General features: G+C 43.3%; 1 protein-coding gene and 1 long non-coding RNA gene across 7 annotated transcripts in view; one reads left to right on the top strand and one right to left on the bottom strand.

The window, feature by feature from the left end:
* Positions 1-1,510: 1,510 nt before the first annotated feature.
* Positions 1,511-7,433, bottom strand: LOC147115253 (uncharacterized). Its single transcript, XR_015079096.1, has 2 exons — positions 7,335-7,433; positions 1,511-5,677 (listed from the first exon to the last, which is right to left on the bottom strand). It is a non-coding gene; the product is annotated as an uncharacterized LOC147115253 (long non-coding RNA).
* Positions 7,434-7,469: 36 nt separating this feature from the next.
* The window catches only part of LOC147115252 (zinc finger protein 236), a 186,535-nt gene continuing 176,464 nt past the window's right edge, over positions 7,470-17,540 (top strand). For all 6 annotated transcript variants that reach the window (XM_085993641.1, XM_085993640.1, XM_085993642.1 and 3 more), the window contains exon 1: positions 7,470-7,620. In XM_085993641.1, coding sequence (XP_085849767.1) covers positions 7,470-7,620 — 151 coding nt within the window. The remainder of the gene's footprint in view (positions 7,621-17,540) is intronic.

Raw genomic sequence — 17,540 nt, 5'->3', positions numbered from 1 at the left:
GAACACGGGGGCCCCACAAGGATGTGTGCTGAGCCCCCTCCTCTACTCCCTCGACTGTGTGGCTGTTCATGGTTCCAACACCATCATCAAGATTGCGGATATATCACGGTGGTAGGCCAGATCACCAACAACGATGAGTCAGCCTACAGGGAGGAGGTCCAGCATCTCGTGAAGTGGTGCGCCGATAACAACCTGGCCCTCAACATCAAGAAAACCAAAGAAATCATTGTGGACTTCAGGAAGTCTAAAGGCGGAAGTCACACCCCCATCCACATCCATGGGGCTGTGGTGGAAAGGGTGGACAGCTTTAAGTTCCTCGGAGTCCACATCACGGAAGACCTCTCCTGGTCCCTCAATACCTCCTCTCTGGTGAAGAAGGCCCAGCAGCGCCTATATTTCCTAAGGAGGCTGAAGGGATGTAACCTGTCACCCCGATCCTCTCTAACTTTTACCGCTGCACAATAGAGAGCATCCTGACGAACTGTATCACAGTATGGTATGGCAGCTGTAGCTACTATGACCGGAAAGCCCTGCAGCGGGTAGTCAAAACTGCCCAACGCATTACCGGCACCCGGCTACCGACCATAGAGCACATATACCAGAAACGCTGTTTACGGAGGTCACGGACCATCATCAAAGACCCTACCCACCCCAGCCACAGTCTGTTTGCCCTCCTGCCATCTGGGAGACGCTACAGATGCATTCGCACCCGAACGACCAGATTTAGGAACAGCTTCTTTCCCAGGGCTGTCATCCTACTGAACTCCACAAATAAACTCTAAAGCCTGCACATCTGCCAATGCACTTTATTATGTTTATGTTAATGTATTACAAGCCAAATGAATGTTGAATGTTTAAATGTCTTAATCTAAATGTACACTCTCGGGAGCCGCAAGCCTACATTTCGTTGTACTGCACCTGTGCACTAACAATGACAATAAAGTTGATTATGATTATGATTATTTTGCCATTTTACAGACTTCCGTCTAGTGTAAAAGACAGATCTGCTAGCAGATTAAAATTAGACCTGTGTATCATTAGCATCTCCTTCATCAACAGTTTGCTAAAAATTACATCTGTGTATTGATCCAGTGAAATACTGCCAACACTATTGGCACCTTACTAGGGGAGAAAATTAGATTTGCGTCATGGTGTGAATATTGTCACTTTGTTAGTACGAGAGAAAGAAATGCCTGAGAACTATAAAATGTGGTGATCATAAACAAACATTATTGCAAGCCAATATAGCAGTTGTCTAGTAAATAACATTGGCAAACAGACATAGCTAGAACACACAAAGGTTATGCATCAACTTGGAATTTACTATAGAAACCACAGTGGGATTCCAATGGATTCCAAACACACATCAAGCAAGTTATATAGATTTACCACCTAAAGGCCGATTTTACAAATACTGGCAGAAAGCCTCACCTCTGTCAGGAAATCACAAGCATGCTCTGTACGATATTGTCCTGGTATCTTAAAAAATCTTCAGATCCGGACTCTGGTATCAAGTTGATTTTCTTTATTTCAATTAATTACAATAAGCAGGCACACAATATATACATCTATGCATCTACAAGCAAACCGCTCAGTGGGATAACCCAGCCCTCCACTTCTTGCCTCTGCTCCAGGTACAGCAAGCTAAACTTCAACAAACCTCATCTTCATATATCCTCACATAGCACATCCCTTCTTGTTTCGCCACTCTTGACTAATTTGGGCAAATGTGCAGGTCAACACCCCCTCCAAAAAAACCTGATCTATTTAGCAAAGCCACAGTTCAAGCAAAGGTCGTCAAGACAGCTTGCACAGGAAGATAGCATTAGAAGCAGATGATCTAGTTTGCAGTTATTCACATTGCAAACTGATACCAAACAAAAACAATGAGTCTCATGAAGGCAGAGATAAGTATGCCGCCCTGTACCCAGATAAGGGAAGTCTGCGTATTGGTGCCCAGTAATTTTCCAGATATCCATAACCCTCACCAACTAACCTCTCACGTAACCCTTCACACTTAAACCTCTTTCCACAAAATGTACCCTAAAAAAAAAATGTGCTCTCATGTAAATAACTAAGAATAAGAAGGGAAGTATTGTGCAGCAATGAGCAGGACCAGGAGAGTGAAAGTGGAAATTTTGAGATGGCACAATGCGCTGGAAAATCAACTATTATACTTGTGCTGTGTTGACCTCATCCCATCAATATGCACGTAGTAGACCAACGTTGGTTCTGAACACTAGTTAGGAACTGTCTTTCGGATGAGAGGTTGAACCAAGACCCCAGCTGCCCTCTCAGGTGCATGTAAAAGATCCCAAGGCACTATTTCGAAGAGCAGGGGAGTTCTTCCCGGTGTCCAAGCCAATACTTATCCCTCCACCAACAGCACTAAAACAGATTATCTGGTTATTATTACATTGTGGGGCCTTGCTGTGTGAAAATTGGCTGCCGTGTTTCTTCCATTACAACAGTGACTACACTTCAAAAGTACAGGTAGACTATCCTTTATCCGAAAACCTCGGGACCAGCCGAGTTTCGGATAAAGGAGAATTTCGGATTTCGGAAGGTGGGTCGGCGGGGGGGGGGGGGGGGGGGGAGGGTCGGCGGGGGGTCGTGCGCACAACTTACGCTGACGCTCAGCGTAAGTCAGTCGGGGCCGGCGGTTGTCGGGGCCGGCGGTTGTCGGGGTCGGCGGTTGTCGGGGCTGGCGGGGTCGGGGCCGGCGGGGGGGGGGTCGGCAGGGTCCGCGGGGGGGGGTCGGCGGTTGTCGGGGCTGGCGGTTGTCGGGGCCCGCGGGGGGGTCGGCGGTTGTTGGGGCCGGTGGTTGTCGGGGTCGGCGGTTGTCGGGGGGGTCGGCGGTTGTCGGGGCTGGCGGTTGTCGGGGTCGGCGGGGGGTCGTGTGCATAACTTACCCTTTATCCGAACTTCCGAAACCGGAACCCTCTAAAAACCGAAGGTTTTTTCGTTCGTACGCACGACTTACGCTGAACGAAAAAACCTTCGGTTTTTAGAGGGTTTCGGTTTTCGGAAGTCCGGATAGAGGGTAGTCTACCTGTACTTAATTATCTGTAAAGCACTTTGGGACATCCTGAGGTTGTGAAAGGCGCTATATAAATGCAATTCTGTGTTATCGTTTACCGTCTCAGGGCAATAAATGCATTGTCCAAATAAAATAAAGTTACATTTCATACATACTATTACAAAAAGATGTCACATGCAGGCTAAATCTTTGACCACAGGGAAGAATTGCCTAAGCAGGATTTTACTTTTTTAAGACTTTTAGTAATTATTTAGTAACAAGCAAGACAAAGACCAAAGTAATAGATTGGAAAAAAAGCTAATTTTAAGGGGATGAGAATGGAACTAGGGGGGAAAAAAACTGGAAAAATTTACTGACAAAGAAATAAAACTGCAGTGCAAAACATTTAAAACCATGATCAAGAGTATCCAGGAGAGATATATTCCACTAAAAACAGCCAGTAATGGCATACCATGGATGAATAAAGAAATAAGGACCAAATTGAAACTAAAGAAAATGGCATACATCAAGTAAACTCTTTCGTATCCGGCACCTACGGGACCAGGATGGTGCCGGATGATGAAAAATTCTGGCTAACAGAGGGGTAGGCGATTTTTAACAAAAAAAAATAAAAACCACTGACTAACTCGGCCACCGCGGGAAACTCTGACTCGGAAAAATGAGTGCTGGATGGATTCGGCAAGATTACCGGTTATCTATTTTGCCGGTTATTAAAGAATTCCAGATGATTAAGTGCCGTTTAAACAAGAGTTTACTGTAAATAAACAACAAAGATGGCAAAAGGGAATACGAAAAGGTTTGGAAAGTCAAAAAATTAGGAAAGCAACGAGAAACTACGACATTAAATTATCAAGGACGATAAAACGAAACAGTAAAGTATTCTACAGATACATAAAGAAAAATCAGGATAGAAATAGGGCGACTAAGGGATACACACGATAAACTCACAGGTAATGACAGCAAAATGGCAGAAATATTAAATTACTCTGTCTCGATGTTTACCAGGGAAACTAACATGGTGGACATGACATTAGGAGAGATCAAAAAGGATATAAAGACATTTAAGATAAAAAAAAGGGGGAGATAATTGATAAACTAATTGAGGATAAAACCCCTGGTCCGGATGGATTGCATCCGTGCATATCAAAGCAAGTTAGGGAAGAAATAACAGAGGCACTATTACATATATATGGAGGAAGCTCACTAGAAAATTGAATAATGCCAGAGGTCTGGCAGATAGCCAACATGATTCCTATATTATATTATATATTAAAAAGGGAGATAGAACAAGCCCAGGGAATTATAGCTTAATGTCAGTGATAGGAAAGATAATGGAATCCTTAATCAAAGATGTAATAGAAAAACATTTAGAAAATTAAAATATGGTAAAGAGTACTCAGCACGGATTCCAAAAGGGAAGGCCATACTTGACCAACCTTATTGAATTCTTTGAAGTAGTAATAGAAAGGGTAGATGAGGGTAATGCAGTAGACGTAATATATTTGGATTTCCAAAAAGCCTTTGATAAGATGCCGCATGACTAGGGTCTGAACACGTGGAGTCGGGTGGCAGCATGGATAGCAGGCTGGCTGCGGGACAGAAAACAGAGAGTAGGGGTTAAAGGTAGTTACTTAGACTGGCGGAAGATGGGATGTGGTGTTCCACAAGAATCGCTGCTGGGACCACTGTTGTTCACAATTTACATAAACGATTTCTACTCGGGAAGCGGAAGTACAGTTTCAAAATGCATTCAAGTTAGATAAGTATTTGAGGGAGAAAGGAATAGAAGGATATGCTAATGGGGTTAGATGAAGAGGGGTGGGAGGAGGCTCGTGTGGAGCATAAACACCAGCATGGGCCTGTTGGGCCAAATGGCCTGTTTCTGTGCTGTAAATACTTTGTAGTTGTAGAATTGTATTAGCTGAGGGTAGGTTATCTGCCTGCAGTTTTGGATGGAGATGGTGTATGCCTTGGTGAAACCAGGGGAGAAAAATAAACATAGCAATGCCACCCTATAATTATGGCTTGGAGCAGAGAGACATAGAAGATAGGAGCAGGAGTAGGCCATTCGGCCCCTCGAGCCTGTTCCGCCATTTAATGAGATCATGGCTGATCATCCAAATTCAGTACCCTGTCCCTGCTTTCTCCCCATATCCCTTTAGCCTTAAGAAATATATCTAACTCCTTCTTGAATATATTTAATAATTTGGCCTCAACTGCCTTCTGTGGTAGAAAATTCCACAGGTTCACCACTCTCTGAGTGAAGAAATTCCTCCTCATCTCTGTCCTAAATGGCTTACCCCGTATCCTTAGACTGTGACCCCTGGTTCTGGACTCCCCCGCCATCGGGAGCATCCTTCCTGCATCTAGTCTGTCTAGTCCTGTTAGAATTTTATGAGTTTCAATGAGATCCCCTCGCATTCTTCTAAACTCTAGCGAATATAATCCTAATCGACCCAATCTCTCTTCATACGTCATTCCTGCCATCCCAGGTATCAGTCTGGTGAATCTTCGCTGCACTCCCTCCATGGCAAGAACATCCTTCCATCAGGTGTGGTCCAGTGTGATTCTCCCTGATTTGTATTTCCAACCCATGGAACAATGTCTAGTCCATGTTCACTGCGTCCCAGTGATGATCTGGTTGAAATCAAGAATATGTAAGATTTAGCGTATTTTCACTCCTACTATACAGAACATCAATTCATTATGCATTTCTATATACAAACCTGGATAATTAGATGCAAGTGACTTATCAGCAAGAACAGTAATAATGCACTGCATGACATCAACTAAATTTTTACTTTGTTAACTTACAATATAAACTACTGTTAATCATTAAACTTCATTTTTAACAATGGAACAGCTATAAAAAAAATTATTTGGGTCACTCTCAAATCAATACATCATTATTTTCTCTTTGGGTTTTTTGTATAGCTCATGTTTCTTTGCTCAACACTCCTGCTGGCCCAGCCATTCAATATAGGTTTCCTTCAGGTGTTGAAATTTTGGAAATTGTTAGTTCTCCAACTGCATTACCCCAAATACATTTTTTTGATAATGCACATGTATTAACGTCAACAGTAGATGTAAATATGTTACAACCCACTATATCGATCTATGATAATTAGATAGATGCGCTGTGCTTACCCCGCTCGCACGGTGTACACCTCCATTGGCTGGCCGTCATTTTGCCCCCCCCCCGTACCCTCACAATGAGAAAGACTTGCCTTTCACGACCACCAGACGTCCCAAAGCGCTTTACAGCCAATGAAGTTCTTTTTTGCCCCCAAGTGTAGTCACTGTTGTAATGTAGGAAACGCAACAGCCAATTTGCACACAGCAAGCTCCCACAAACAGCATGATAATGACCTGATAATCTGTTTTAGTGATGTTGATGGCAGGATAATATTGGCCAGGACACCGTGGATAACTCCCCCCACTCCTCTTCAAAATAGTGCCACGGGATCTTTTATGTCCACCCGGGGGCTCGGTTTAAGGCCTCAACCGAAAAACGGCACCTCCGACCATGCAGCACTCCCTCAGCACTGCACTCACTGGGTGCGTCAGTCTAGATTATTGTGCTCGGGCCTCTGGAGTTGGACTTCAACCCACAAACCTTCGGACACATGATCTCATTGAATGGCGGAGCAGGCTCGAGGGGCCGAATGGCCTACTCCTATCTTAATAGCAAAATACTGCGGATGCTAGAAATCTGAAATAACAACAGAAAATGCTGGAAATACTCAGCAGGCCAGGCAGCATCCGTGGAGAGAGAAAGAGTTAACGTTTCAGGTCTGGGACCCTTTGTCAGATGTTTCTAAGGCAAGAGTGCGCTAGGCACTGAGGTACGGCCGACAGCCAAGAGAAAAAAAAAACGCATTCTCGGCTGGGGGGCAACATATTAATATAACTGACGAATGCATAAAAAAAATATATGATGTACCATAACCTATATGTATATAAGTTGTTTGCGTTGGGACCTCCATAGGCCTCGGCCGCCATTTTGCCCCCCCCTCCCCCTCTTCAACGAGAGAAAGAAAATGGGTCTTGACAAAGGGGTTTGGACCCGAAACGTTGACTCTGTTTCTCTCTCCACGGATGTTGCTGAGTTTTTCCAGCGTTTTCCGTTGTTATTTTTGGATTTCCAACATCTGCAGCATTTTGCTATGGTACTAAAGAAAATTCTCTGCCGGGGGGGGGGGGGGGGGGGCGGTGGACCTATTGGTATATTTTGACAACACACCGCGCAATTGGGCGGTAGATGATATTTAAAAAAAAAAGAAAAATAACATACCGTCAGTTGTGCAGATATAATACGCGGTGTTCACCTCGCTCGCACTGCGTGTGTGTCTGTCAGGCTGCAGCGGCCGCCATTTTGTCTCCTCTCTCTCTCTCCTCCCCCCGCCGCGCCGCGCCGTGCGTGCCCTCAATGATTCTCCGCCGCGGATTCCGCACACACACACAAAAAAAATATAACCAAAAAAAAAGAGGGGGGAAAAGGGGGGGGGAACACAGGGAAACAAGAATAATGCCGCGCGGCCGACCTCCTAAAACAGCGTTAAAAAACTCCGAGACGGCAGGTAAATTCCAATTTTTATTTTGAAAATACATTAGCACGGCGGGCGCCCGCGCTGGGCCCGGCCGCTGTGCGGTGATGAGGTCGGTGCGGGAGGGCTGTTGTTGTTGGGGAGGGAGATGGCTGGATGTAGTCCCCGGATATTGTCCTCTCTCTCTCTCTCTCTCTCTATGTGTGTGTCAGTGCCAGTCTGTCTCTCTCTAGTCAAAGGAGGAGGTTGCGAGGCCGGGCGGAATGATATATATATATCTTAGCTAGAATGTGTGTGGTGTTTTTTTTTAAAAACCACCGCCATCAACGGTAAGCAGAAGAAAGAAAGAAAATAAATCCCCCCTCTCCCTCCCGCCCTCTCTTCCTTTTTACACTCTCGAAGCAGAGCCTGCTCTCCTTCTCTGCAGATTTCAGTCAGTGAGCGATGGCTGGCTTTTAACTATCATTTAAAAAATGGCCGCGTCTACAAACTAGAGAGAAAGAAAGAAAGAAAAGAGTCTCCATAGAAAATAATCAAAGGGCTGGGTGCTGCTGAGGGAGGGGGGGAAAAAAGATGCTGCATTGCCTGTTGAGGCCTTTATAGACACACTCTCACTCACTTTGGTGAAAACAACTATTTTACCGACCCGCCACTGTTGTGAACTTTTACTGAGAATTGTGTTTTGTGTGGTGGTGATGTTATTTCTCTCTCCCTTCTAGTTTTGTTGTCCAGCAGTTAGTGACCATTTGCAGTTCTGTCATATCTTGTGTGCATTCCCCTGGAGAAATTGGCAGCAAATAAACCCAACAAAAGTTAAGGGGGGGGGGTGCAAAATGGCGAGGCTTTTCTTGGGGAAACTTGCATTTTTTTTAAGACGCGCCTTGTCTAGATTTTATTAACTGTGTGAAAGTTTTTTTTAAACCCCCTCTCTGCCCTCCTTGTGGTTCATGTCTAATAATTAAATGCCCAAGGTATAAAGGCCCGGGCAGTATGGCTTGTATTTGTGGACTCTCAAATTAGAGAGAGCTATGTGTAATTTAAAAAAAAATAAAAGTCAACACTAATTATGTTAAATCTGTAATGTGTGCCGAATGGAACTGTTTTAGTTGATTCTTCTGTACCTGGATTTGTTCATGTACTACAGGAAGAACCTAGGTTTCACTTGACTTGGTTGGAACACGTCAAACCTATCTGTCATTAACAAATAGATGAAGCTAAGCTTATGTCTTGTGTATTTAAACTTGATTTTGACATTCTTTAAAATTGCCCGCCTTATCCTTACAATTTCTTGTGTATGAGACTAATTTAAGGGGGGGGGGAAAAGGAGCGAGTGCCCCCGCCCAATTGTCTTATTACTATTGTTTTGTTTCTAAGGGGAAGATTGGGTTTGAAACCTGTCTTTGTATTATATTGTGGTGGGATTAACATTTAATATAAAACAGAAAATGCTGGAAATACTCAGCAGCTCAGGCAGTATCTGTGGAGAGAGGAACAGAGTTAATGGCCCAAAATTTGCGATCGGAGGCTTCCGACCTGTACAAAATCTACGCATTTGCCTGGGAGGTATGGAGGCGTGTGATCCTGGGCCTCTCCGGGTACGCATGGGCAGAGGCCCACGTATCCCAGGGGTGCATGTGGTTCGCAAGCACCCCAGGATCCCGTGGACCGACCAGCCCAACCGATAAAAGGGAATCCCCATTCATACTTATTCATAAGTATGAATGGGGATCACTTAAATAATACACAAACACATGAAATAAAATTTAAAAATTATATATTTAAAATTAATTAAAATGCCATTTAATTAAATATGTCAAACGAAAATTTAATTTTTTGAAAAAAAAGTATATGTTTTAACAGGGCTAAAAATATTGGACAGGGTTTTTAATGTATAAATGAGTGATAACATTTTATTTTTCTATTTTTTTAAAACTCTTATGCTGGTAACAGCAGGCCTTACCAGGCGTAAGAATTTCACAGGCATTCAGCGGGCGGAGTTGGGCAAATAGTGCAACTCTCCACCCGCAGAGGCCCATCTCCTGGGAATGCGAAGATTCTTGCCATCGCAAGTTCCGTGTTTTAGCGCATGCACTTCGCATGCCTAAAACCGGAACTTGCGCGGCTCCTATGCAAAATACGGCCCAACGTTTCAGGTCATTGACCTTTCGTCAGAAGGTTAATGACCTGAAATGTTATGTTTCTCTCTCTCCACAGAAACTGCCTGACCTGAGTATTTCCAGTATTTTCTGTTTTTATTTCAGATCTCCAGCATTTGCAGTATTTTGCTTTTGCATTAACATTTGATATGTTTGCATTACTATTGTGTATTGAGTCCTTCAACCTGGCGTGGTAAAAATACTGGAATTATTCAGGAGACCATTGGATGCTGTGATGGGAGCCATTAGTTTTTATGGCCTGCTGGCCTCTTAATCTGTACTTTATGGGTGTTTGTAAATTACAAATGACATAATAAAATTATTAATTTTTTTTGGGTGGGGATCTTTTCCTGTGCTGACATTTCTATGATAGAATAACACTTAAGAGGTACTTTCCTTCACGTTGGCCGTGTCTTCTCGGACTTCTTCCAAGGCCGATAAATTAGCCATAAGCATTAGTATTGCCAGGTGCTGTTGTGGCACTTAAAAAAAAAGTCAGCTTTCAACAAGTGAGTGCATAATGTTTTTTCACCACTTATTTAATAAGAATGCTCTGTAAATGATTGCATTCATTTCACAGTTCTTTGCTGCAGAATACTTAGGATTTTAAAAGTAAAATCAGTGCAGGCATTACCTTCAGCAAGGCACAAATGAACTGCTGAGATTGAACAGGCTGGGGCCAAGTTTGAGGGGTGAACTGATGGTGGTCTTTAAGATCATGAAAAGCTTTGCTAGGTTAGACAGAGAGAAGATGTTTCCACTTGTGGGGGAGACCAGGACAAGGGGCCATAAATATAAGATAGTCACTAATAAATCTGACATGGAATTCAGACGAAACTTCTTTACCCAGAGAGTGGTTAGAATGTGGCGTGTGCTACCACAAGGTGTAGTTGAGGCAACTGACATAGCATTTAAGGGGAAGCTAGATGAACACATGAGGGAGAAAGGAATAGAAGGATATGTTGATGGGGTTCGATGAAGAGGGTGGGGAGGAGGCTCGTGTGAAGCATAAACATCGTGGTGTATGGGCCGTAGGGCCTGCTTTTGTGCTGTAAATACTATGTAATACCTCCTCTATGTTTTCATAGTCATTAAAAGGCCTACAGTGGTATGGCTATGTATAAGCTTAGATTTTAGAAATTGCTCTATTCTTTCCAGTTCCTACGTTTGCATTTAATCTACTTGCGTGTGGATTCACCAAAGGAGATAATGTATTAGACTGGTAATGATGCACTGCCGAATATCAAAGCTTGAGTATCAAAGCTCTGTTACAATTATAGCAGTAATGAGAACTTCTGATGAAGTAATTATAAACTCTTCTCCTTCCTCACATCAATCCGGTTTCTTTTCTGTCTACACATTTTGGGATGAGTTGCTTCACTAAGACAGGCAAACTCAAATAGACCATAATTGTATTTTTCAGAATATATATAATTTTTTAATCAGAAAATGGAATCCTGTGTATTTGTATTGACCTAGCGCCATGGAAGCATTTCTTTGAATAGTACATTTTTAAATATATGTAAAAGAGTTACAATTTTTTCCATTGGTCGATGATTTGGTAACAAGGGAGCATAAACCTGGTACTCAAAATCATAGAGAGGAGATTGAATTTTTCTCATGCAAAGGGTTGTTATATTGGGCCAAAAATTGCGGTCGGAGGCGTACCTCTGGAGTATGCCTCCGACCTGCGAAAGGAATATGCACCGACCTGATGGCAGCGAGGCTGTGAAAACTTGTGGTCTGATGCTGCGAGGCGGGGGGCAGCATAATGGTCCACGGACCCCAGGGACGCAGGCGGTGCAGAGCGTATCTGGGATCACGTGGGTCTCGTCCTCCAATCACAAAACAGAATTCAATTTTAATCATTTCCGAAAGGAATCCCGTAATGAGATGTAATGTAATCCTGAAATCTGATCTAATTACATTTCACAGAATTGGAATTTAATTCCTAATTAGCTTCATTCCACCAATCTCACTAAAAAATTAATTTTTGACATTAAAACTCTAATCCGAGCCAATATTTGCAGAAACTCATTTGATACAGTGTATGTGTATGATTTCCGAGATACAAATGTTTCAGTCATGCCTGAGGTATCCCCTTACGCTGACAGGCCTGTTTGCATCAACCGTAACATTTCCGCACGCAACTGCTGGCCAGTCGGTGGACAAATAGCCCAACTCTGCGCCAGCAATTGCTCTTTCTTGTTCCATGCGGGTGGCCTGTCGACGCGTATGTTGACAGACCGCAAGTTCTGAATTTTGCACATGCGGAAATCCTGAACTTCAGGATTTGGTGCATGCACAAGCACGTGTAGAAATCCCAAAGTTGCGATCTGTCAATGACAGCTCTGAAACGGGCTGCGCAATGCCCCCAACCCACGGAATCGGCAGTCAACGAAATCTCGTAAATCATTGAAACAGACGAAAACTTTGACTCTTCTGCAGTAAGTCCACTGTTCAACTCCTCCCTAAAAGTTAGACCCAAAGGGAATAGATGTAACTGGGGTTTTAACAGCATATTGACTGCTAAACAAATGTTAAGGGCCTGGAGAAACTAATTTTAATTTTGTGCAATGTGAAATTTGTCCATTTTAATAAAAATTAAAACATTTTAAGAAACTTTTCAAAAATGTTTTAAAATATTTTTAAGTTTGTGCATCTTTATTTTAGGTTTGCCTTTTCCCCGTGTGCGAACCCCAATCTTTCATTTGCTCTCTTAACTATTTTAAAAAGTTAGAATTTTAAGGGCTGACTCACTTCCTTGTTTGCTGTCTGAGAATTCTGCCTTTTGATTGGCTACTTAGACAGCCTCTTGATGTCACAGCAGTTCGAACAAGGGGATTCCCATTAAACTCCATTGAATTAAATTCAAGGTTGGAAAACCCGAAGTTCCCGACACACGGATTGAGAGAACCTTGTGCGGACATACTCCAGGGCCAGCAGCGAACGCCTTGGCTTTGCTGCTGACCGCACAGTGTCTTCTTAAGACTTCTTCCAAGCCCAAGCAATGGGCATTAGCCATAAGCATAAGCTGTTGGAAACTTTTGTTTTAAAATATAAACAGAAAATGCTGGAAATACTCAGCATGTCAGGCAGCATCTGTGGAGAGAGAAAGAGAATTAACATTTCAAGGTCACTGACCTGAAACATTAACTCTGTTTCTCGCTCCACAGGTGCTGCCTGACATGCTGAGTATTTCCAACATTTTCTGTTCATATTTCAGATTTTCGCCTTTGTAATTTTTTGTATTATGGTGCCGGCTTTGAACAATTGAAATTTGTATTAAAAAAATAATAGGGGTGAAATCTTTCTGTTGTTGGAACTGAGAAAATCAACTGACGGAGAGTTCACCGTCCAAGCACTTTTACGTAATTGTTTTTAGGTCAGGCAGCAGTGTTCCTGACTGCCAGGGGTGCTCTGCCAACTTTAGGGACAGACACTGAGGCAACAAAAACAGAACTGTACAATGAAGTGCTACTTTTTTTTAAATTTAAAACTCTTCTTCTGCAGGGCTTTCTTTAATTCTAAGGTACAGTAATACATACTTGAATGTCTGGTTTGGGCAGTCTGCATTGCTTTGTACTGGCACAGCTCAGTGACAATTGTCTTGACTGTAATAAAGTGACATCTCGAATGTTACGTGTGCTGGATGCAATTTAAAAAAAAAAATGAGATACAGACTTTTGTGAATTGTGAAGCTGGAAATTTTACTGACTTTTTTTTGACTATATAGTTACATAAGAACATAAGAAATAGGAGCAGGAGTAGGCCAATCGGCCCCTCGAGCCTGCTCCGCCATTCAATAAGATCATGGCTGATCTGATCCTAATACACAGGAATACACAAATTTGGTTTAACTTCCCGTAGAGACTATTGAATAACTTTAATTTACTGATGTTAGCCCCAAAGCACAGAACAAAAATGGGAAGTGCAGTTTTGACAAAAGAATCACAGTCTGAAGCATTAATTTGCCTTTTCCAAGATGCAGATAAATGTGCTGAGTATGTTCAGCATTTTCTGTTTTTAATTGTTTTCTTCATTAAAAATGTAAGATGTCATTCTGTAGTACACCATTAATACACATTATTGGTGTTTAGAAGATTATATAAATATTCAGTAAATCGACTAAAATGCAGTATCAGATTTAACTTCTGTATCCTGGAATAGGGATAGATTGCCTCATTGAATTGGTTCAATTAATAGTTGTAAAGGGTGAAAGTTGTTTTTGAGATTTTCGGTAAATTGCATACCATAATTAAAACATTTCCAATTAATTGAATTTATTTATTTTACCTATCAATTACTGATCATTTATCAAGTACATAACATATTTTAAGAAATACATAGATATTTAAATACTGTGTTTATATCTGGCTGGACCACAAAGATTGAGACCATCCGTTCAGCTGCCACTTCCCTTCCTTCCCCAAGCCCACCGGGCCAAACTTCCTCCAGGGTTCCCCCCGCCCTAGCCCTGAACTCACATCTTTCTCCAGTTTCTCTCCAATCTCCCCTCATGACACCTCTGCGCTCGTCTTGTCAATGAAACCCACCTCCTGCTCCCTCGACCCTATTTCCACCAAACTGCTGACCACCCAACTTCCTTTTGGCTCCCATGTTAGCTGATATTGTTAACGGTTCTCTCTCCTCAGGTACTGTCCCAATCTCCCTCAAATCTGCTATCATCACCCCTCTCAAAAAAACCTTGCTCCCTCTGTCTTTGCAAACTACCGCCCCATCTCCAACCTCCCTTTCCTCTCCAAAGTATTTGAACGTGTTGTTCCCTCCCAAATCTGTGCCCATCTTTCCCGCAGTTCCATGTTTGAATCCCTCCAATCAGGTTTCTGCCCTTGCCACAATACTGAAACGGCTCATCAAAGTCACAAATGGCATCCTTTGTGACTGTGACAAAGGTAAACTATCCCTCGTCCTTCTTGACTTGTCTGCAGCCTTTGACACAGTTGACCACTCCATCCTCCTCCAACGCCTCTTCACCGTCGTCCAGCTGGGTGGGACGGCACTCACCTGGTTCCATTCTTATCCATCTAATCGTAGCCAGAGAATCACCTGCAATGGCTTCTCTTCCCGCTCCCGCATCGTTACCTCTGGTGTCCCCCAAGGATCTATCCTTGGCCCCTTCCCATTTCTCATCTACCTGTTGGCCCTTGGCGACATCATCCGAAAACACAGCGTCAGTTTCCACATGTACGCTGACGACACCCAGCTCTACCTCACCACCTCTTCTCTCGACCCCTCCACGGTCTCTAAATTGTCAGACTGCTTGTCCGACATACAATTCTGGATGAGCAAAAATTTTCTCCAATTAAATATTGGGAAAACCGAAGCCATTGTTTTCAGTCCCCGCCACAAACTCCGTTCCCTAGCCACTGACTCCATCCCTCTCCCTAACATCTGTCTGAGGCTGAACCACACTTCGTAGCCTTGGTGTCATATTTGACCCTGAAATGAGCTTCCGACCACATATCTGCAGCATAACAAAGACCGCCTACTTCCACCTCCGTAACATCACCCGTCTCCGCCCTTGCCTCAGCTCATCCGCTGCTGAAACCCTCATCCATGCCTTTGTTACCTCTAGACTGGACTATTCCAACGCACTCCTGGCTGGCCTCCCACATTCCACCCTACGTAAACTTGAGGTCATCCAAAACTCGGCTGCCCGTGTCCTAACTCGCACCAAGTCCCATTCACCCATCACCCCTGTGCTCGCTGACCTACATTGGCTCCCGGTTAAGCAGTGCCTCGATTTCACAATTCTCATCTTTGTTATCAAACCCCTCCATGCCTCGCCCCTTCCTACCTCTGTAATCTCCTTCAGCCCCACAACCCCCCCGCGATATCTCCGCTCCTGTAATTCTGCCCTCTTGAGCATCCCTGATTATAATTGCTGATCCTTTGGTTGTCGTGCCTTCAGCTGCCTAGGCCCTAAGCTCTGGAATTCCCTGCCTAAACCTCTCTGCCTCGCTACCTCTCTTTCTTCCTTTAAGACGCTTCTTAAAACCTACCTCTTTGACCAAGCTTTTGGTCACCTGCCCTAATTTATCCTTATGTGGATCGGTGTCAAATTTTTTGTCTTAAAATACTCCTGTGAAGTGCCTTGGGATGTTTTACTACGTTAAAGGCGCTATATAAATAATACAAGTTGTTGTTGTTGGTATAATATGAGTTGCAAGCTGTGTTTTTGAACTGTTGATGGTTCTTAATCTATCGTCTTTCTGATGAGACATTAAACCGAGGCCCCGTCTGCTCTCTCAGGCGGACATAAAAGATCCCATGGCACTATTTCGAAGAAGAGCAGGGATGTTCTCCCCGGTGTCCTAGCCAATATTTATCCCTCAATCAACACCAGATTGTCTGGTCATTATCACATTGCTGTTTGTGGAAGCTTGCTGTGCGCAAATTGGCCGCCACGTTTCCTACATTACAACAGTGACTACACTTCAAAAGTACTTAATTTATTGTAAAGCGCTTTGGGATGTCCTGAGGTTGTGAAAGGCACTATATAAATGCAAGTCTTTTTATATCTCTAGGTTACAATATAAAAAAATGCTTTTTAAGTTGGGGTAATTTTAATGGTGCAAACTTTGTGTGTGGTTTGAGTTGTATAGCAATGCCACTATTTCTGTGCCCTCTTCCAAAGATGTGCGGGTTAGGTTGATTTGGCTATGATAAATTGACCCTTAGTGTTAGGGGATTAAATGCGTGGGGTTACGGGGATAGGGTGGGATATGTGTCGGTGCAGGCTCGATGGGCCGAAGTGGCCTCTATCTGCACTGTGGGGATTCTGTGTGATTCACACAAAGCTACAGTGGATTTGGATGCAGTGAGGAGTGTTCCTAGTGTAATCCTTGAACAGAACTTTAATTCTGCCATCTCATTTGCATAGCCATCTGTGCAGAAAGTTTGTGCAGGGCTCCTTGCCTGGGAAACAGCACTTGAAGGGCTAATTACTTTCTACTGTTAGTTATTATTATAATATATGTGTTGCCACTTGTGTTTCTGTCCTCTTGGCTGCTTCCCTGCAATCCTTGGCTGCTTCTCTTCCCTGCATGAATGTAAATGACCCGACGGAGTGAATTAAGGAAAATATGTTTATTTGTGGAGGGGTGGGGTGGGGGCGGAGGAGGAGAAGGGGAAGAAAAAGAACATTTGAATAGCAAGTACAGCAAGCAAAACAAAAGGTAAAGGCGGTTAAAAGAGCGTTACAGTGAGTGAAGAGCTGATGAGATCAATTGTTTTCTTGCTAGATGCTCATTCCTGCTGTTTTCTTCGATTATCCTGCTCTCAGGATGGGGTGGTGCAATATTGCATTGTGCTGGTTTCCTGGGAGCATTGCTGAAGTGCTTGTTTAAAAACATTGTAAATTAGCCTGACTGCATGTTACACCGTACAAAAGGTGATGAATGCTGTTTAACTGGCCTTCTATACAAAAGACGTTATTTTGTAAAATGCATGTGGCAATTAACATCATATGGTAATTATGCAATTTCATATACAGCCACAATTTGCATTTATATAGCACCTTTAATCTAGAAAAATGTGCCAAGCTGCTTCACAGAGGCGCAAGGGGAAGAAAATTGACGATGAGCCAAAGCATAATATATTAGGAGGTGTGATCAAAAGCTTCGTGGAAGAGGTGTTTTTTAAGGAAGGTTTTAAAGGAGGAGGCAGAGGGGGTAAGGAAGACAATCCCAAGTGTGGGGCCGAGGCAACTGAAGGCACGGCCACTAGTGGTGGGATGAAGGGAGGAGCACAAGAGGCCGGAGTCAGAAGAGC

Source organism: Somniosus microcephalus, chromosome 7, assembly GCF_052327205.1.
Source record: "Somniosus microcephalus isolate GS21.2 chromosome 7, FLI_Smic_1.0, whole genome shotgun sequence".
In the NCBI taxonomy this organism is placed as follows: Eukaryota; Metazoa; Chordata; class Chondrichthyes; order Squaliformes; family Somniosidae; genus Somniosus; species Somniosus microcephalus.
The sequence above is the reverse complement of the archived record's forward strand: the minus strand, read 5'-3'. Positions and strand labels throughout refer to the sequence as shown.